General features: G+C 41.3%; 1 protein-coding gene across 2 annotated transcripts in view; it reads right to left on the reverse strand.

Annotated features, from left to right (window-relative positions):
* Positions 1-1,251: 1,251 nt before the first annotated feature.
* The window catches only part of NSF (N-ethylmaleimide sensitive factor, vesicle fusing ATPase), a 146,211-nt gene continuing 129,484 nt past the window's right edge, over positions 1,252-17,978 (reverse strand). The window contains exons 18-21 of one of the 2 annotated variants that reach the window (XM_042914712.1): positions 8,794-8,928; positions 6,641-6,754; positions 3,198-3,253; positions 1,252-2,736 (exon numbers count right to left, since the gene is read on the reverse strand). In XM_042914712.1, coding sequence (XP_042770646.1) covers positions 2,694-2,736; positions 3,198-3,253; positions 6,641-6,754; positions 8,794-8,928 — 348 coding nt within the window. In that variant the 3' untranslated portion in view covers positions 1,252-2,693. Of the gene's footprint in view, positions 2,740-3,197; positions 3,254-6,640; positions 6,755-8,793; positions 8,929-17,978 lie in introns of both variants that reach the window. The other variant, XM_042914711.1, reaches the window with a different exon arrangement.

Below are 17,978 nucleotides of genomic sequence, written 5' to 3' on the forward strand. Positions count from 1 at the left end.
TGTTATATATTTTTAAAGGTATTTGAGTGAAGATGTACAAATAACAGAAAGGAGGAGATAGCCTTTTTTTGAAGTTTTAATTACATTTTCTGACAAAAACTAGCCTGTTCACAGTGGATCCATATGTGAAGAAACCCAAGGCAGCAGCTGGCTGCAGTCTCCTTTGCTTTGTCACTAAGCCTGTGACCTCAGACGCTCTCTTGCTCTGCCCAGCACAGTTCTGGGATAACTTCAAGACCCCACCTTCTCGAGGCTACACAGGGACCAGGGTGGCCTAGGGTCCTCCTAGGAGGTATAGACAACTCCTGGCGAGCTGATCCTGCTGTCAGAGAGGCTCTGAAACTGACCTCTTCCCACTGAGCCTTGCTGATTCTCTGAGCTGCCTTTCATCCTAGCCTGGTCCACCTCTGAAGATTGGGCTTTTAGACTAAGAGATCCTATAGCTCAGAAAAATGAAAAAGGATGCAGGATTCCAAAATGAAACGGGTGAAGAAATCCCACTGAGAGTGTCTGAATCCCTTGGTTTGTGCATTTCACAGGCAGGAGTAATTCTGCGAAACAATTTTCTTTTCTGGAGTATTCCTAACCCATTTATAGCTTTGGTATAACTTGTTTTTTAATAAGGTGCAAATAAGTAAAATAAGTATGGAGGTTCTTGTTGCGCATTAACATCTGAAAATATGCTAGTGATCTATTTTTCTTTTTAAATGACTATACTTCCCTAAATAGTGAAAATCAGTTTTTTTTTAATGTTTATTTTTAAGAGAGAGAGAGAGAGAGAGAGAGCAAGCAGGGGAAGGGCGGAGAGAGAGGGAGACACAGAAACGGAAGCAGCTCCAGGCTCTGAGCTGTCAGGACAGAGCCCAAGGCAGGGCTCGAACTCACAAACCGTGAGATCATGACCTGAGCTGAAGTCGGACGCTTAACCAACTGAGCCCACCCAGGTGCCCCAAACCAGAGATGTTTAAATAAAAACAATCCATCTCCTTAGACTAGTTGTAACAAAGCAAGGAGGGGCTCTTCTGAGCCCCCTCTTCTTCACACATTCCTATCAGTCATACACACTGTTTCATACAAAATACTGGTCTACAGAATGTTTTCAAGTATAGATATTCTTTATTGCATTCCTTCATTTGCATTAAACAATATATTTATATTTTTCAATATAGTTTTGGACAAAACACCAAGAAATCAACCTCATTTAACAAGAGACATAAGTTAATACAATGTGTGCTGCTTTCACAGGAAGAGAAAAGAGGCAAGCTGTAAAACAGATAAGGGAATCCAAGATACTGGCCACCGGGAATCACAGAATTTCACAATACAATCCACTTTTTAAAAAGCCACAAAAAAAGCTAGGGATGAAAACCCAAAACAAGATAGATATGACACTGAAGTCAACCAAAAATACATACATGGCAAGATCTGGAGACAATTTGCCTTCTACCACGGGGACAAATGACAGAGCTACACCCAAGTGCCACTGTGGCAACAAGTCCCTGGGCGGCACAAAGCCCCTTCAGATGGCTTCTGATTGCCTGTCCCTGCGTTTTAAGCAGCAGTGGGGAGAGAGTGGCCTGCTCTGTAAGTCTCATCACAAATATGATGACCTAATTAATTCCTTTTGACTCCGTTATAAGACAAACCACGGGCTCTCCTTCCCTTTGGAAGAAGAGTGTAGAGGGTAAAGGAAATGTGTTAAATGTACTGGAATGGATGTTAAAAGACTCAGAGGGCAAGGGCTAGAAAACAGTGTCTTCTGGAGAAAAGTGTTTTATTTAACAGATGCTAGAGAGTACAGATGGTTTAAAATAAAGGAAGGATAAATTCTAAGTTGTTAAGCTAAGGATACTAATAAGCCTTTAATATTACAAAGAATTGTCCCATTTAGAATTGGACACTAGTAACGTGCTGAAAGTTTATAAATGATTTTATTGTAACGACTCCTTTCTATTTAGGGGTGTATGCTTTTTCCACATGGGTCTTTAACAAGTCTTGAACAACAAGCTACCAAGCGGTAACGGTTAGCAGATCTCTTAACCACAGAGCAAGTCAGTAACATTGAGGATATGCCACGGCCAACACGGTAATAATCAGACTTCCTATTAAGAAAGATCTTTTGACTGCAACTTGGAAACATCTCTGAAAATGATTGAGAACAGCATTTCGAAATTCAAAGCCCTGTTCCTTCAGGCAAAGATAACCACCAGTTTTCTGGGAGAACCTAAACCAAATACCCAAGTACCTTTAGTGTTAGCACAGGGGAGTTGTAAGATAATCCCTTTGAACCCACACTTCCAGTCGCTCTTCCTGGTTTACATCTAGAAAGTCTTCCTTCTAAGAAGCCAAGTGTTGTCTTGGAACATTGTTACGTTTACTGAGAGGGTTGGGTGGCGATGGCGGTGGGGAGCTTAAAACGTGTAGTGTTCACAAGTGTAGTACATCGCCCGCACTTAAAGACCGAGGAAGAAGAAATCATCTTAGCTTGCACAGAAAGGTAAGCACAGCATTCTAAAGCGAATTTGTACCTTCCACAAAACAGCAGAATATCTGAGTAAGCACAAGGGAGGGAGTTTTATTGCACTAATCATGCAGAGTGAGCACGTGTTGAAGGTAGGGACTGTTTCACTTTGTCCAGGATCTTGAGTTGAGTGAAGATCCCAGGCCATCTTCACCTTGGTCACTTCCTTTGGTCACTGTGTGTGTGCAAAGAGTCCGTTTTCAAAGTCAAGGGGGCTACTGAGAAAGAAATACCCAAAAGAAACAAACAAAAAACCAGATGAGGGTCTACAAAAAACCATGCGTCACAAAATCACTAAAAGCTTCTTAATGGTTTTTCTACGTTTTTCACTATGCATTTGCTATTAGATAAGCATTTCACAAAAGAAAACGGTCATAGCCCCATGCATTTAAAAGCAGGCTCCAATAAATATGTACCATTGAGTTTTTTCCTGCATTGTGACAAGGAAGTTTTGCGAAGCAGGACAAGGAGAACAAACCAACAGAACAACCAATTTCCTTGCTTGGTCTCTCAGGCCTACAACACAGTGAAGAACTCTAATAAATGGAAACAAAGTTGTCCAAGAAAGGTTGAGAATTCAAATTTATACGCACTGTAGAGCAAGTCTTAGAACAGGCAGTGGAATTTAACAGAGTGGTAAGTCTGGCTGACGGTCTTAAGTGTTGCATGTACTTACGCTCCTTCTTCTCTTAAGAGGGCCAAGAATTTTCTCACACGGTATTCGGGATCCATCTAAACACAACAGAAGAAATAAAGAAGATGGGTTAATGGTACCTTCTAATAACTATGCACTTCACGCCAAGGAAATGCGTGGTTTCATACTTCCTCCAGCGCTCTGCTGAGTCACAGAAATGTGTTAACCTGCTCCCTGACCAGCATTCTGACACACAGCGAAGCCGATGACCTCATTCCAGAGGAGTGAGCGGGATTTCCAAGCAGACAATTGCTGGGCATGGGGTTCCAAATGACCCAGCTGGTCATTCCCAGGCACCTCAGCTGAGTGTCCCGTTAGCTGGCACTGTGTAAGAGGACACGTGTGAGAGCAGACAGTGGCCACTCTTGGGGGTCAAAGGGCATCCAAGTCATAGAACTTATTATGCAAGGTATATAAAACTGAGACCAAAAAAACCAAAATTAAATTAAAAAAAAAAAAAAAAAAAAAAAGGTGAGACCAAACTTAAAACCAATTGAGGGTGACTAAAAAGTAGCCTACCATCTATTCACGATTGACACGTTAGCTTTTCTTAGCCTTGGTCTCCCTCACACAGTTTCTTCTTTGCTATTAATTAAAAAAAATTGTGCTGAAAGTAAAAAAAGGAAGAATGGGGCTGACTCCTCTAACGCGACGCCTGGATAATCTGGGTCTCCCCTGACAGAAAAGCACCACGCATGGGGCGCCTGGCTGGCTCAGTCAATGGAGCATACAACTCTTGATCTCCGGGTTGTGGGTTCAAGCCCTGCACTGGGTGCAGAGATTACTTAAAAATAGTATCTTTAAAAAAAAAAAGGCATCATGAGTCCAGGTGAAGATACAGAAGTTTTGGTTCGGGGGCTAGATTTAGGTTATTACTATTGCTCTCTATTCATTTTCCTTTTATATTCATATTTACTCATTTGTTTAAATATATTTTGTTCCCAGTGGTCAGCCAGAGATGTTATCTAAAAAAATGATGATTGAAAACATCTTTAATTCCTTAAGATGAATTTTTATTGTGAGAAACATGCTTAACTTTTAAAAAATGCTCCCGGGCAGGCGTCTGTTTCCCCAGAGGGAACTCCCTGCCCTCCAGGAGTAGCTTTCAAACGGCGGTGCGGCTGTGCAGAAAGGTACAATTGGATCCCTCCAACCACAGTTTTGTTTTTTCTTTTTTTAAGATGTCTTCTCTTCTATCCCCAGAAAAACATCCAACAGAAGTTTCAAATGTATCAAAGTTAAGAGGTCAGACTACAAAGGACTAAGAAAAAGAACGAAGAACTAACAAAAGAAACATTTTCCCTCTTTGGGAATAGAATTACATATGAATCAATTGTCAAGTTCTTTAAAAAAATGGAACTGGCTGGAGCTCAGCTGTAGTCCGTACTTGCAGGTCTTTGCCCATTAAATATATTTAATATGTGTGAGCAACGACTTACTGACTTGCCTGTAGCTATGGAATTAAAAGTCAAGAGAAAGGGAGGAAAAAAGTAATCTAGATAAATGACTTTATTCCCTCAGGTGACATCCAGTCAGAGCAGATACTCAGCACTGTGCAAGTTTTAACAGAATCGTGTGGAGTGAACAGAGAGGTAACATGACTTATATTCTGCTCAACTACATGCCTCTTCACTTAGGCTCAGTCTCTCTAAGGCAGATCTAAAGAGAATTCACTCAGCTGCACGAAATCCATTTGACATGAAGGGGTTCAAACTCAGAGGCCTCTGAAGTGTCAGTCGCTGAAGATTAGGCCCGAGTGCCCCACTCTCACTTTCTGCCCCACATACATAGAGGCATTAAGGTGATCACTGACCTGCAGGCATCAAAGGAAGAAGGGGTAGGGACTGGAGAGAAAAACCCACATAGTTTCTTCTCTGTAATTATTGAAAAAAATTATGCTGAAACCAAAAAAAAAAAAAAAGAAGAAGAAGAAGAGTAGAGCTGACTATCTTGACAGATTTATCTTTACCCAAGGAAAGAGCTAATACATCTGTATATGCACCTTTACCAAGAAGAAGCCTGAGCAAAGTGATTAGCCTGTAACTTTAATTTACCGCTCACCATGGAAAATAAATACATTTCAGTCTGGCTGAAAGTTCAATAGATTAAACTTTAGGTTTCTCAGAGCCACAATTTTGTTTTCAAATAGATGGGCCAGCAAAGATTAAAAAGGCTTCGCTTCATGTTCTCAATTTGTTATTGGTCCAAGAGCCTATTTCAGGTGTCGCCGTGAAACTCAGACCTCCCCCCCGCCACCCACTGCTCCCATCGAGTGAACGGCAGGACTGAGCAGCGGCAAACCATGCCAACAGTGCAGCCGGTGTGTCCACTGATAACCTGGGATGGACCCATCTGATGACAGTTTGATGAGCGCCCTACTGTGTGTCCGGCTCTGTTCTAGGCACTGTGGATTCAAATAGTGAGTGATCGCCAAGATCCCTGAACTCACAGAACTTGTAGAAGTACATTTATTATCTAACCAGTATGGCAGATAAGGACAGAAGACACAGGACGGGCACATGCAGGGTGGAGTCCCCAAAAGTAGATGTGCGAAAGTCCCAGAGAAATTTCATCTGTCTTTGTCCGGGTACTAGCCTAGGGCTCAGTTTTCTATGTGATCCTGGATGCTTTAACTCTACAGTAGTTTGCATGAAATTTCTAGGAGCCCAGCCAGGGGGAAATATATAGAGCCTAAGTCGATTCTGTACAATTCAATTAACATGTCCCTTAAAACAGTCTCCCAGGCCCCTTTTGGTGTAATGCACAGTAGCTTCTGGACCTCTGATGAACAACACCATCTTCCTTCCATCAGTAATCGGCTGTGTGATCTTGGATAACTCCTCACCACCTGTGGGACACTCAGTACCCTCATCTCTAAAACGGGGGGTGGGGGTGGGGAGGAACAGCAAAGCAATTGCCCTTCAAAGCCCTTTCTAGTTCTAAGATCTAATGACTCCCTAAGTTAAAATTGAAAGTAACTTCATAATCTTTTCTTCTATTTCTGAATTTTAAGAAGAAAGAAAAGTACCAATAAGTTATTGCTGGTCTCAGAAGCAGGCTACTAATAGCAACTTGAGTTCAGAAAGAAGAGAATTATGACACATTATTCAAAACCCTGTAAAGGTGGGGTGCCTGGGTGGCTCAGTCAGTTAAGCGTCTGACTTCAGCTCAGGTCATCATCTCACAGATTGTGAGTTCCAGCCCCACATCGGGCTCTGTGCAGACAGTCCAGAGCCTGGAGGCTGCTTCAGATTCTGTGTCTTCCTCGCTCTCTGTCCCTCCCCCACTCATGCTCTGTCTCTCTCTTTCTCTCTCTCAAAAATAAATAAACATTAAAACAACTAAAACCTTAGTAAAGGAAATATAAAACCTTTTGGTATATCATGAAGCTGTGTCTGAATCACACAGAGAATGAAGCATCTTACCTGTAGCGACATCTCGATCAACATTAGTAACTTCTTGATTCCTATCCAAACCTTCTTCCCTTTGACTTGCTGTGAAATTGTGGTACGTTCCTTATCTTTGAAGTTGCCCAAAAGCTACAAAAGCAATAAAAATAACGAAAGCACTTTGAGAGTAAGTTAATTATAACAACATTAGTTAACAGTCACATTTATCCCTAAAAGAAGAGTGGTAAGAGCTACCTGACTGGTTTAAGTTGACAGGATTTTATCATATTTTATTTTATTTATTTTTTAAAATGTTTATTTATTTTTGAGTGAGACAGAGCATGAGCGGGGAGGGACACAGAGAGAAGGAGACACAGAATCTGAAACAGGCTCCAGGCTCTGAGCTGTCAGCACAGAGCCTGACATGGGGCTCAAACTCAGAATGGTGAGATCATGACCTGAGCCAAAGTCAGACGCTTAACTGACTGAGCCACCCAGGTGCCCCGGATTTTATCATATTTTAAACTCCAAACTGACCTTCCTAACCCATTAGGTAAAATTATGAAAGTGAAAGCTGGTATCCTAAATCCTGTTTTCCTATAGAAAACTGTGGGTTTTCTATAGGGGCTGTTTTCTGGCTGTGGGGAAAAAAAAAAAAAAACTCCAACCAACCCATAATAAATATCAGTTACAATTTTTGAGTAAATTTTTTTTTAACATTTTTTAACATTTATTTATTATCGAAAGACAGAGACAGAGCGTGAGCGGAGGAGGGGCAGAGAGAGAGGGAGAGAGAACCTGAAGCAGGCTCCAGGCTCTGAACTATCAGCATAAAGCCCGACGCAGGGCTCGAACTCACAAACTGCGAGATGATGACCTGAGCCAAAGTCGGACGCTTAAGTGACTGAGCCACCCAGGCACCCCTATATCAGTTACAATTTTTAACATGTGTCAAAGCAGAGACTAAATTTAATTCTTAACCAACCTCGACACCAGAGCTGCTCACATAGGTAATCTGGAGACATTTATCATATAGAGAATTTCTATTTTGCTGGGAGTACGCCCCAACCGCATGGGTCTTGCGGAGTTCAAGAAGCTTTTACCACTGCTGAACAAATCACTAGGTAACATTTTTTTCACAGATCTCATCAAGTCATTTGTGTACACTGATATTAACCAAAAGTTTTAATGAAGAATATAGTTTTTTTAAAAAAATTAAAATTTGGGGTGCCTGGGTGGCTCAGTCGGTTAGGCGTCCGACTTCGGCTCAGGTCATGATCTCATAGTTTGTGAGTTCAAGTTCCGCGTCGGGCTCTGTGCTGACAGCTTGGAGCCCAGAGCCTGGAGCCTGCTTCAGATTCTGTGTCTCCCTCTCTCTCTGCCCCTCCCCTGCTCGCACTCTGTCTCTCTCTCAAAACTAAATAAATAAAAACATTAAAAAAAATAAAAATTGGGGCGCCTGGGTGGCTCTGTCGGTTGAGCGTCTGACTTCAGCTCAGGTCATGATCTCGTGGTCTGTGAGTTCGAGCCCCGCGTCGGGCTCTGTGCTGACAGCTCGGAGCCTGAAGCCTGCTTCGGATTCTGTGTCTCCTTCTCTCTCTGCCCCTCCCCTGCTCACGCTCTGTCTCTCTCTCTCAAAAATAAACATTAAAATAAATGAATGAATGAATGAATGAATGAAAATTAAAAATTAAACTTTGTCATCCTCAAAAAATTTAAGAAAACATTCCTATATTATGGACTTAGTAAAGCAGTTCCTTTTACTTCTGCAGCTTTTTGAAGTCTGTAATGTTTTAATCACGGTTCCAATTTATTAAATGCAGGTAAATGGGCAGAAAGCTGTTGCAAGGGACCGAATTTTCCGCATGCTGATTACTCTACCCTCCCCTTCTCCCATTCCAAGTTTCTGGCCCATGTACCATATGTATCACTCATGGCGGGCACACAGGAATTCATTCCTGGCAGGCTGGGTACTGCTTACACCAAGGAATGGGAGAGTCATTCACTTTCACTGACATTCACCTCTTCCTCAAATTCCTAAAACTACTGAAAGTATATCCCAGGCGCCCTGTTCTAGGTCAGCACAGAAATGAGGCACCGGGTGCAATGTCTGTGGTACACCCTGAGCGTTACTGCCAGCCCCAGCTCCTGTCGTACGGACAGTTTGCAATCCATTGACTTGTTTTCACCTCCAGAGCTTCCAACAGCTGCTCTCCGGTGGCAATGTTGGGCACATGGATGGTGGTGCTGAAAGCGTTCAACATCTCCATCTCCTGAAGGACATCTTTGCGGCTAGTGGTCCCAATGATAAGAAGCTTGCGGCCCTGCTCATAAGGAGAAAATGTGTTAAAATGCATAGGAGAAGACTGGTCAGGAAACCAGAGTAAGCCTGAACCATATCCATTTATTTAATTGCAGAAATGTAAGTGATTAGGCAAAAGAAAAAAAATTCAAAATTTTCCTCATGAAAATCTAAAGAAAAGTATCAAGAGTATGATTCAGAAAGAGAGACACTTTCTTTGGGACATGATCCAGAAAGAGACAACAGCTCTTTCTTGTCATTCGTGTCAATAAAATAATGGATAAATCAGGGAGACATACAAACCAAATAAAAAGATATATGTTGAAGTATATGTTGTAATTCATTTCTCACGGCCAACATGGTACACGTATGGTAGGGATTGGGAAAAAGGAAATGAATGAACAGAAAGTCTGTATCACCCACTTAGCAAAGATTTATTATGCTTTTAAGAAGGAGCAGGGTAACAAAAATTGCTTACATTTATGCAACACTTAACTGTGAAAGGCATGGTGCTGAGTGCTTTACATAACTGTGTCATTTAATATTTTTAAATTTCATTTTTATTTTTAACCCTAGAACATACAAAAAAATGTTTAAAAACTATAGCAGGCCTATGCCACCATTCCCGTGTCCCTCTTTCCAAAGGCAATCATTTTAAACTCTTAGTTTTTCTTCTTGTATTTACCTTCTTTTCTTACAATAACAAGGTGATACCACTATTTTTAGATTTTTGTTTTCCGCTTAAAATAGAATTTGATGACTATTATGGAAGATGAAGAAGATTTAATATTAATTTTTTACCACCCCCCCATGTGTCTCTTTTCTTGTCCTTCCAATGTAGTTATTTTATAGTCTTTGGTTCCATCTATATTCAGTATTTATCATGATTGCATAAATATGATTGACAGCTAAGCCATGTAATATACTATTACATTTCCTTTCTTAGGAAACATTTTATATTTATTAGAGTTAATGACTGCTATTTCACCCTTTGCTTAGTTTACCAGGTGCCTATTATAAGTTCATCCCCAAACACACACAACCATGAAAATCTTTTCAATACATTCAAACATGTCAGGGAATTTTAAAGTTTGTTTGTTTGTTCGTTTAAGACCTCCCTCTCCTAGAGTCCTCTGTTCTCAAAGCTCAGTCTGAACTGATAGCTCTCTAGGCCTGTTGCACAGCTGTAGCTCTAGAACCTTCCTCTCTCCTGTTATATCCCCTACATCCCGGGGTCTTCCCTTTACTTCATTTATTCCCTTTTCCACGGTGCATCTACTTCAATAACTACCAGAGAAAGGGTGCACAGGAGGTGAAAATGTAAAGACTTTGAATGTCTGGAAATGCTTTTATTCCACCATTAATACTGTCTGCTCCACACTTGACAGTTTGGCTAGGTAGAGAGAACAAGCCTAAATATAATTTTCCCTCCAGAATTCTGAAGGCATTACTCTATTGTCTTTTAATTTTCAGTGTTGCTGGCCAGAAGACTGACGCCATTCTGGTTTTCTGACTCTTTGCTTTTACTTTTTTAATTTTTAAAGGATCTTTTTCTCATCCTTATATTCTATAATTGCAAAATTAGGTACTTTGAGATAAGTCCTTCTTTACTCATTCTGCTGGTGCTAGATGGGTCCCTTCTAAACTGGAAACCTCTAATCATTCAGTTTTAGGAAATATCTTGGATTATTTCTTTTCATTCATTTTCTGTGTTTTTCTGTCTTTGTTTTTTGCCTCCCCGCCCCATGGAATCTCCATTCGTTGCATACTGGTCTACTAAGACTAATCTATTATTGTTCTTTTCCTTTTTCTTGCTCCTGGTTTTTATTTTTTTCTCTTTCTAATGCTTTTTGGGTTAGCATCAACATCATCTTCCAAATTTATATTAAGTTCTTTGTATATTTTCATTTCTAAGCGCTCTTTCTTGTTTCTTGAATGCCTTTTTTTTTTTATTATATCCTATTATATTTAATGGCTATGATGCCTTATTTTAAGTCTGTGTGAATCCTATAGATTTTATAATGTTTTCTTCTGTTCTCTGCCTAGTCCTTGTCTCCCTGGAGTTCCTTTTTTCCTATTTGTTTACTGTAGGTTTTCCTCAAGTATCTTGGTGATTGTTGGATGACCATTCAGATTTAAAAATTAAATTAATGACTGGAAGCTCTGAGTCTGAGGGCTTTAATACAGGATGATCAGATAAGACTTGGCTGATTATTGGGAGTCCTTCAAAGGTCAAGATGTATACATTTTTCCCAGGGAAGAATCTTCCTCCTTCCTGAGGGCTCTAAAGCTAGTTTCCAGCATTCTGGGAGTCGATGGGGGAAGGGGTCTGGGTATCTCCATCATTCAATATGAAGACTCCCATTTATTCCTATTTACAGTATGGCATCTCTTGAGATCAGTGTCTCATTTACTGTTCATATAATCCTGACAATTAAGTACTCATGTTATCTCTACTGATGAGGCTATTGAATCTCACAGATAGAAGTAATTTGTTCAAGGTCAAACAACTAATATATAATGGAGGCAGGAATGGAAACCAGATCCAGAATCCAAAATCGTATACTGCTTTCTTCATGAAGAAAACACATTAAAAAAAAACAAAAACCAAAAACCGTTTACTTGGAAAACGGAAGAGGAACACATTTTAAACTATGTCACTAGATTGATGGTACACACTCATTCCACAGATAAGCCTTTAATACAACAATTGAACCTATTCACGGATCTTAGAAACGCATGATGTTAAAAGAAATTATTATGTGAAAATTAAAATAAACGCAGGAAAAGATGTTAAGAAATTGAAGATCAGACACCAAAACAATTTCAATTTGGGTTTTGTAAACATTACACCACTACTACCAATAAGGCATACCAGCCATTCACAGTTTTATTCATCGTTTTGTCCACCTACTGTGCCAATAATGGAAAATGAACCACAGGCATTATCAAAGAAACACAGGCATAAACAAAGGCATATCAAAGAAAGCTGAGTCCTTCTGGCACAATTAGTGACTGGCATATCAGATGACTGTGCAAAGACTATGGGGTACAAGTATATTTGTGGGGTGCCTGGGTGGCTCCGTTGGTTAAGTGTCTGACTCTTGATTTAGGCTCAGGTCATGATCTCATGGTTTGAGATGGAGCCCCTTGTTAGGCTAATGTGCTGACAGCACGGAGCCTGCTTGGGGTTCTCTCTCTCTCTCTTTCTTTCTCTCTCTCTGTCCCTCCCCTGCTTGTGCATGCACAGCACTTTCTCTCTCAAAATAAACAAATCCACATTAAAAAAAAAAGAAGTATACCTGTGGAGTTTAACTGAAGGATAATCATTACTATTCTTCAAGACATCAACTATCTAAAAACCAAACACGTTTTCAACAGAGCTTCGTCAAGCTCCTAGATGAATGTGGAATAGATGTTGTATAGAGAGAGAGACAGCTATGAAAGAGACGATGACGATCCAACGTGGACAGGTGGGAGGTATTATGCACAGGATGTCGTGGTAGAGGGAGGAAACATGTGGCACAGAAACCTCTCCTGCTCCTTCTCTGGAACAGAGTCTTAAGGAATGAGTAGGCTGATTAGGAAGATGAAGGGGAAGGCTATTCCAAGCCAGAAGGAGCAGAAACACCTAAGTCTGAAGGTGAAATAACAAAACCCGGGAGCTGAGGTAATTACAAACACAAACGCATACACACTTCCGCTATCACAGAAGAGTGGTGCTCTAACATTCAGCACGAAATTCCATCTGTAAACTTGGGAAGGGATCTCTGAAGGCTAACAGATGCTAAAGGCCACACAGGCTGGTGGAGCTGCCTTACAATGAAAGGTAACTGACTGTTATCTCTCCTTTTCCTTAGGTTTTTAATGCTCATAATTCAAATTCCCTCAATTCCCTCCATTCAGCCCATAATTCAAACTCCCTCATCTTGCCTTCTCTCAAGGAAGGCAGCGTTGGCCCTAGAAGAACAGCACTGAGGAAGAAGCTTTTTACTCCAGAAAGACAGAATTGCCATTTTCCTAGTGAAAGTTTCTCTAACGTTAACAATGACTACGCTCTTCGGAGTGTTGAAAGACTGGGAAATGTAGAGCAACTTATAATGGAAACGCTAATTTATGTTTTGCTTTACTTCTTGTTTAACAAGACTGCAAACACTGCAGAGAGGTCATGACCCAGGCGAGTTCAGGCCTTGACTTGTAAAGCATCATCTTTAAGAAAACACCGAAAATCATTACCAAATAATTAAATTGTGTTGGGTCATTTTGTCTATTAATTAGTGTAATGCTCATGAGGAAGCTTTATCATGAAAAAAACTGAGTGTAATAAATCATATTGGAGAACATTTCGGAGGAAAAGCTGCCAGCAGCATGTTAACAGGAAAGTCAGCTTTGAAAATAAAAGTAGAGCTCAACCCAAGAGGGGAAATCCAACTGGTTAATGTGTGGTTCCTAGGCTGAAGTCTACAGCATGGAAACATGCCCTTGGTGGAAAGAAAAGAAAAAAAAAAAAAAAAGAGTGATAACTTATTTGAAGGGAAAAAAAATTGTTCCCAGCATACTCTTTACTGAGATTTGCTAGTTCCTGATACAATAAAGAAACAGGCCTAAATAAAATGACTATCTGCCAATCGGATTATGATAAACATTGTTCCAAGGTTAAGTAAGTATTAGTTAACTAATTCTTGGTACCATAAGAAGCAACTCAGGTGAAAACATTACCATGAAAAAGGCAGGGCTCAGTCAGGTGTTGATCCTTCAAAAAAACACTTCTTTACATGATGAAGAATGAACAAAGTACTAAGCAGTATCTAAGCCTTTTGCCACACAAAGGACTAACCAGATAATCCACACCCTTTCAGAGGTCCTGCCCATTGATTGGCCCCAATAAACTGATTTGTAACAAAAGTTCATGTGGAAGAAAGCTTTTTTTTCTTAAATAAAAATGCCACCAATATAATACTGCAGTGAAATGGAAGGGCTGATTTTAACCTGTGAACAAAAGTAAAGTCAGTTATGCAGTAAAGAAAGGCCATTCTTCCCGTATCATTCAATGCTGAGCAAGTGTAATACACCCTTGGTAAGAAGAATTAACTGTGAACAATTGGAAACCCTGAAATGGATTAAGAAGTGAGCTTAAAAATGCAACTCAAAACTGCTGTGTGCCGGGGGCCTTAAACTTTATGTCGATTGTTAGAATTTGAGGTTTTTGTAACTGAGAGTGAAAACGTTCAGAATAGTAAGGATTTCTAAGCCCAGTAAGCAAAAGACTCGTTGATCAGACCATTACCAAGAATTTATTCTGTTCAGATATTTATGGAATTATGAGATTTGATTTGTGTCTTCCAAGTGATTATAATTTAGCTGGGAAGAGCAAACAGACATTCAGGATGTGTACCAAGGAACACATCAGCAAACACAAACTAATAATGGCTGTGGGGGCACAGCATAAGGGGATAGTTTTATTAGAGTAGGTTCCTCTAGGAAGATTCCCGTAGTACTGTAGGGACACTGACAGAGAGGAGGCCCTGGAGGAGACGGGACGGGTCTCTAATGCTACTAAATCCTATGTGGGTGGTGGAGGCAGCTGAGCCAGGGCACTAAGTCTTTTTAGAGAGGGGAGTGGGCAGCCACTAAAAGGAAGACTCAGAATGCTAAACTAAGGAAGGAGATTCAGTATAACAAGCAACAGGAAACTACAGAAGGCTCTTGAGGAGGCAGAACGGCGATGGAGAGAGAGAGAGGATCCTGGCAGCTGGAGGCAGGCCGGTCTGGGGGCCCGCAGGAAGCTGCGGCACCAATGGTGTGCCGGCACTACAAGTCAGCGTGCCCCGGAAGGATCCGCGTTGTCCCACCAATACCTCACACACGCCGTCCTTTTGAAGGCAAGCCCAGGGCTGGCAGAAAGCAAAGGAGGAGAGGCAAGTCCCCTCAATGGCCAGGTGGTTTAGTGCGGTAGCAAAAGGTCAGGCTCCATCGTTCATAATCGTGTGATTTGGGGTAGATGATTTAACTCGAGTACCTGTCTCCTTCCCAACCATACAAGTGGGATACAAATCCTATCTATACCAGCTCGGGTGAAGAATGCTTGGGGAAGGGGGGGGTCTTGGCCATCGCGGTCGGAGGAGGCCAGAATGAAAGGAGATGCAAGCTTGAGCGCATAGGTCTTGAGAGGAACCTGAAAAAGCATTCTCTGCCTAGGATGTCGGGGCCCCATAAGGTTAGGGTTAGGTCAGGATCAGGTCTCGTGGGCGAGCAGTGGGGTGCCTGGAAATCCCTGTCCTCCCAACACAGGGCCCTGGCAGCAAACGATGCACACAGAATGCATTCTCCCAGAGAGCCAACACTTCCTCTTAGGGGAAGATGAGAGCTCCAATCTTCAGCTTGACTCAGGTGGCAGTGAGGCCCACTTGGGGCCCAAACAAAAGATCAAACACCCCCTGGAATAGTGGAGTGGGTGAGAGTGAGTGGCCTCGTCAAGAGGCTTCTGAGGGAAAGGTCTGCTCAGGGCAGGGGTGTGAAGGAGCATTCCTGGTAAGCCGTGCTTTAGTCCACCCCTTACCCTAGCTTCATTCTTGGAACGGGAATAATTTCACACATTTTTACTTAGTTTCTATTAGCCATTACAGAGACCTTTAAAAAACATTCTACCCACCATAGTACTTATACAACTTTATCGCTGCATTTATTCACCAGTCTGAATCTTGTTCCTAGACTATCAGCTCCCTGGGGGTAGGAGCCGTGTTTCATTCCTTGTGGTTGTGAGCACAACATGCCTGGCGCACGGAAGATACTCCTATGCGCCCTCCGCCTAGAATGCTCTTCCCATCCACGTGATTCTTTCCCTAATGTCAAGGCATTGCTTGCACGTCACCTCTTCCACTGGGCCCACACAACCCCCCATGCTCCGCCATTTAAAACCAGTCTCCCCTTCTTCATCTCCCTTTATCCTGCTCTCTCTTCCACTGTATGGTTTAACATGCTCTGTATTTTACTCATTTACTACTGTCTTTACTTGTTTATTGTATTAACTGCTGGTCCTCCTTTAGGAGGACAGGATTTTTGTCTGTTGGGGTTTATTGATATATCCACGGCCAGCATAGTGCCTTGAACATACTGCGAAGGGAATAAATTTGTGTGGAACAAATGAACGGTGATCTCATTGTCGGCTTCAAGGGCAGCAGATCACTCCTTCCTTGTTACAGTCTCTCTTTTGGCCCTGGAGAAATGCACGTTATGCCAGTGTTCAACAGGAAAGTTAACTATCTACCATTTCAGAGTCTATACCTTGGAGCCTCACGTGGTGAATGCTAGAACAAGTTTTCAAGAAAATAATCCAGAATGAGCGGCACGTATGCTACGTTTACAACGTAAGTAGATGCCATAAGGTTGTTGTCTCTCTCTTTTAATCAAGTGATCGATGAGTAGTTAAGCTATTGATTGGAAAATACGGACTTCTCTAACAGGGAAAAGATGAGATTTATTAGAGGGCACTAATTTAAGATAGTGAATTAAGTATTATGAAGCATCTCCTACAACTCTTGGTTTCCCCAAAAAAAGAGAAAAAATTGACTACCATTAAAAACAACCAGAGTCTGGACAGTAAAAGGAGAGGAATGGGGCCTCTTTGCATATCCTGCATGCATTTCTGATTTCTCATGCTCAAAATGTCTGTAACTTTTTTTTTTGTAGTGAAATGTTTAAGTTGAATACCAAAGGAAGGATGTTTCAAATAAATCATGCTACAACTAGGCTGACGACTACACTTAGACGCTCCATCAGACTGTACCCTGAAGCAAATTCTTAGTCTACTGTCTTTGTAACCATCCTCATGGTGCTGTAAGGACAGAGGACAATCAGGAGGGGAATTCATGATGCAGATTGGATATGAAATGAGAAACTTTACCCCAAATAATTTAAAATAATTACTATAGCAAGAGCAGACAACTTTGTGATATTACAGAATATTTCAGTACCAATATGTGAAAAAGACACTGAATCATCAGATTTTACACTTGGAGTCACTCTTAAGCATTACCTCGTCTAAAGATTACGTAGTCCTCCCCTGGTTATTTTGTAGAGAAAACTGGGATGAGAGGCAAAGTGACCTGTCTGAAGCTTCTATACCCAGGCAGGGAGCTGAAGCTAGAGTTCAGGCCTCTTTGATATTCCCATTATCATGTGCATTGTTTTCATCTGTGTAATTTGTAACTCCTATCAGCAATGGCTGATCTCTTAATTATGAGTTAGGGAGATACATCACCTAGAAATTACGATCTTTGAGCTCTTGGGAGAAAAGTTTAAATTAAGCAAATAGAGTTGTACTGACCATGGTACAGTATTCTTAGTGCCAAAAGGAATAGTTTTGTAGACACTCTCATTAGAAACTGAACTAAGGGGCGCCCGGGTGGCTCAGTTGGTTAAATGACCAACTCTTGATTTTGGCTCAGGTCATTATCTCATAGTCGTGAGATCGAGTCCTGCATCGGGCTCTGCGTGAGTGTGGAGCTTGGGATTCTCTGTCTTGCTTCCCTCTCTGCCCCTCCCCTGCCTGCACGCACACACTCTCTCAAAATAAATAAATAAACTTAAAAAACAAAAAAACTGAACTAAGATGATCACTGATTACTTAGTGAATCCAAACTCTTCAGCCTTGCACCGACAGAAAATTTCCCTCCCTCTCTCAACTTTTAGTTTGATATGCCTTTGATATGCCTGTGACCTCTGTGCTCTCTAATCAGGTCAATTTTCTTCTTCCTTCTTATTTTTTTTTTTAAGATTTCATTTTTTTGGAGTAACCTCTGCACACAATGTGGGGTTCAAACCTACAACTCCAAGATCAAGAGTTGTACACTCTACCAACTGAGCCAGCCAGGCGCCCCCTTCCTTTTCATTTAATTTCTATCTCTGTGATTTTTATTCTCAGCCTTCCTCTTTATTAAAATTCTTTCCAGAGTTTTCTACCAGTTTGTAATTATCTCTTAGGTCCAAGATATTTTAGAGAATGGATCGGTATGCCCAGTAACAGCACCTCACTTATCTGGAGGCCAATCCGCTAAGCAATTTCAGCTATCC

Source organism: Panthera leo, chromosome E1 (assembly GCF_018350215.1).
Source record: "Panthera leo isolate Ple1 chromosome E1, P.leo_Ple1_pat1.1, whole genome shotgun sequence".
NCBI lineage: Eukaryota > Metazoa > Chordata > Mammalia > Carnivora > Felidae > Panthera > Panthera leo.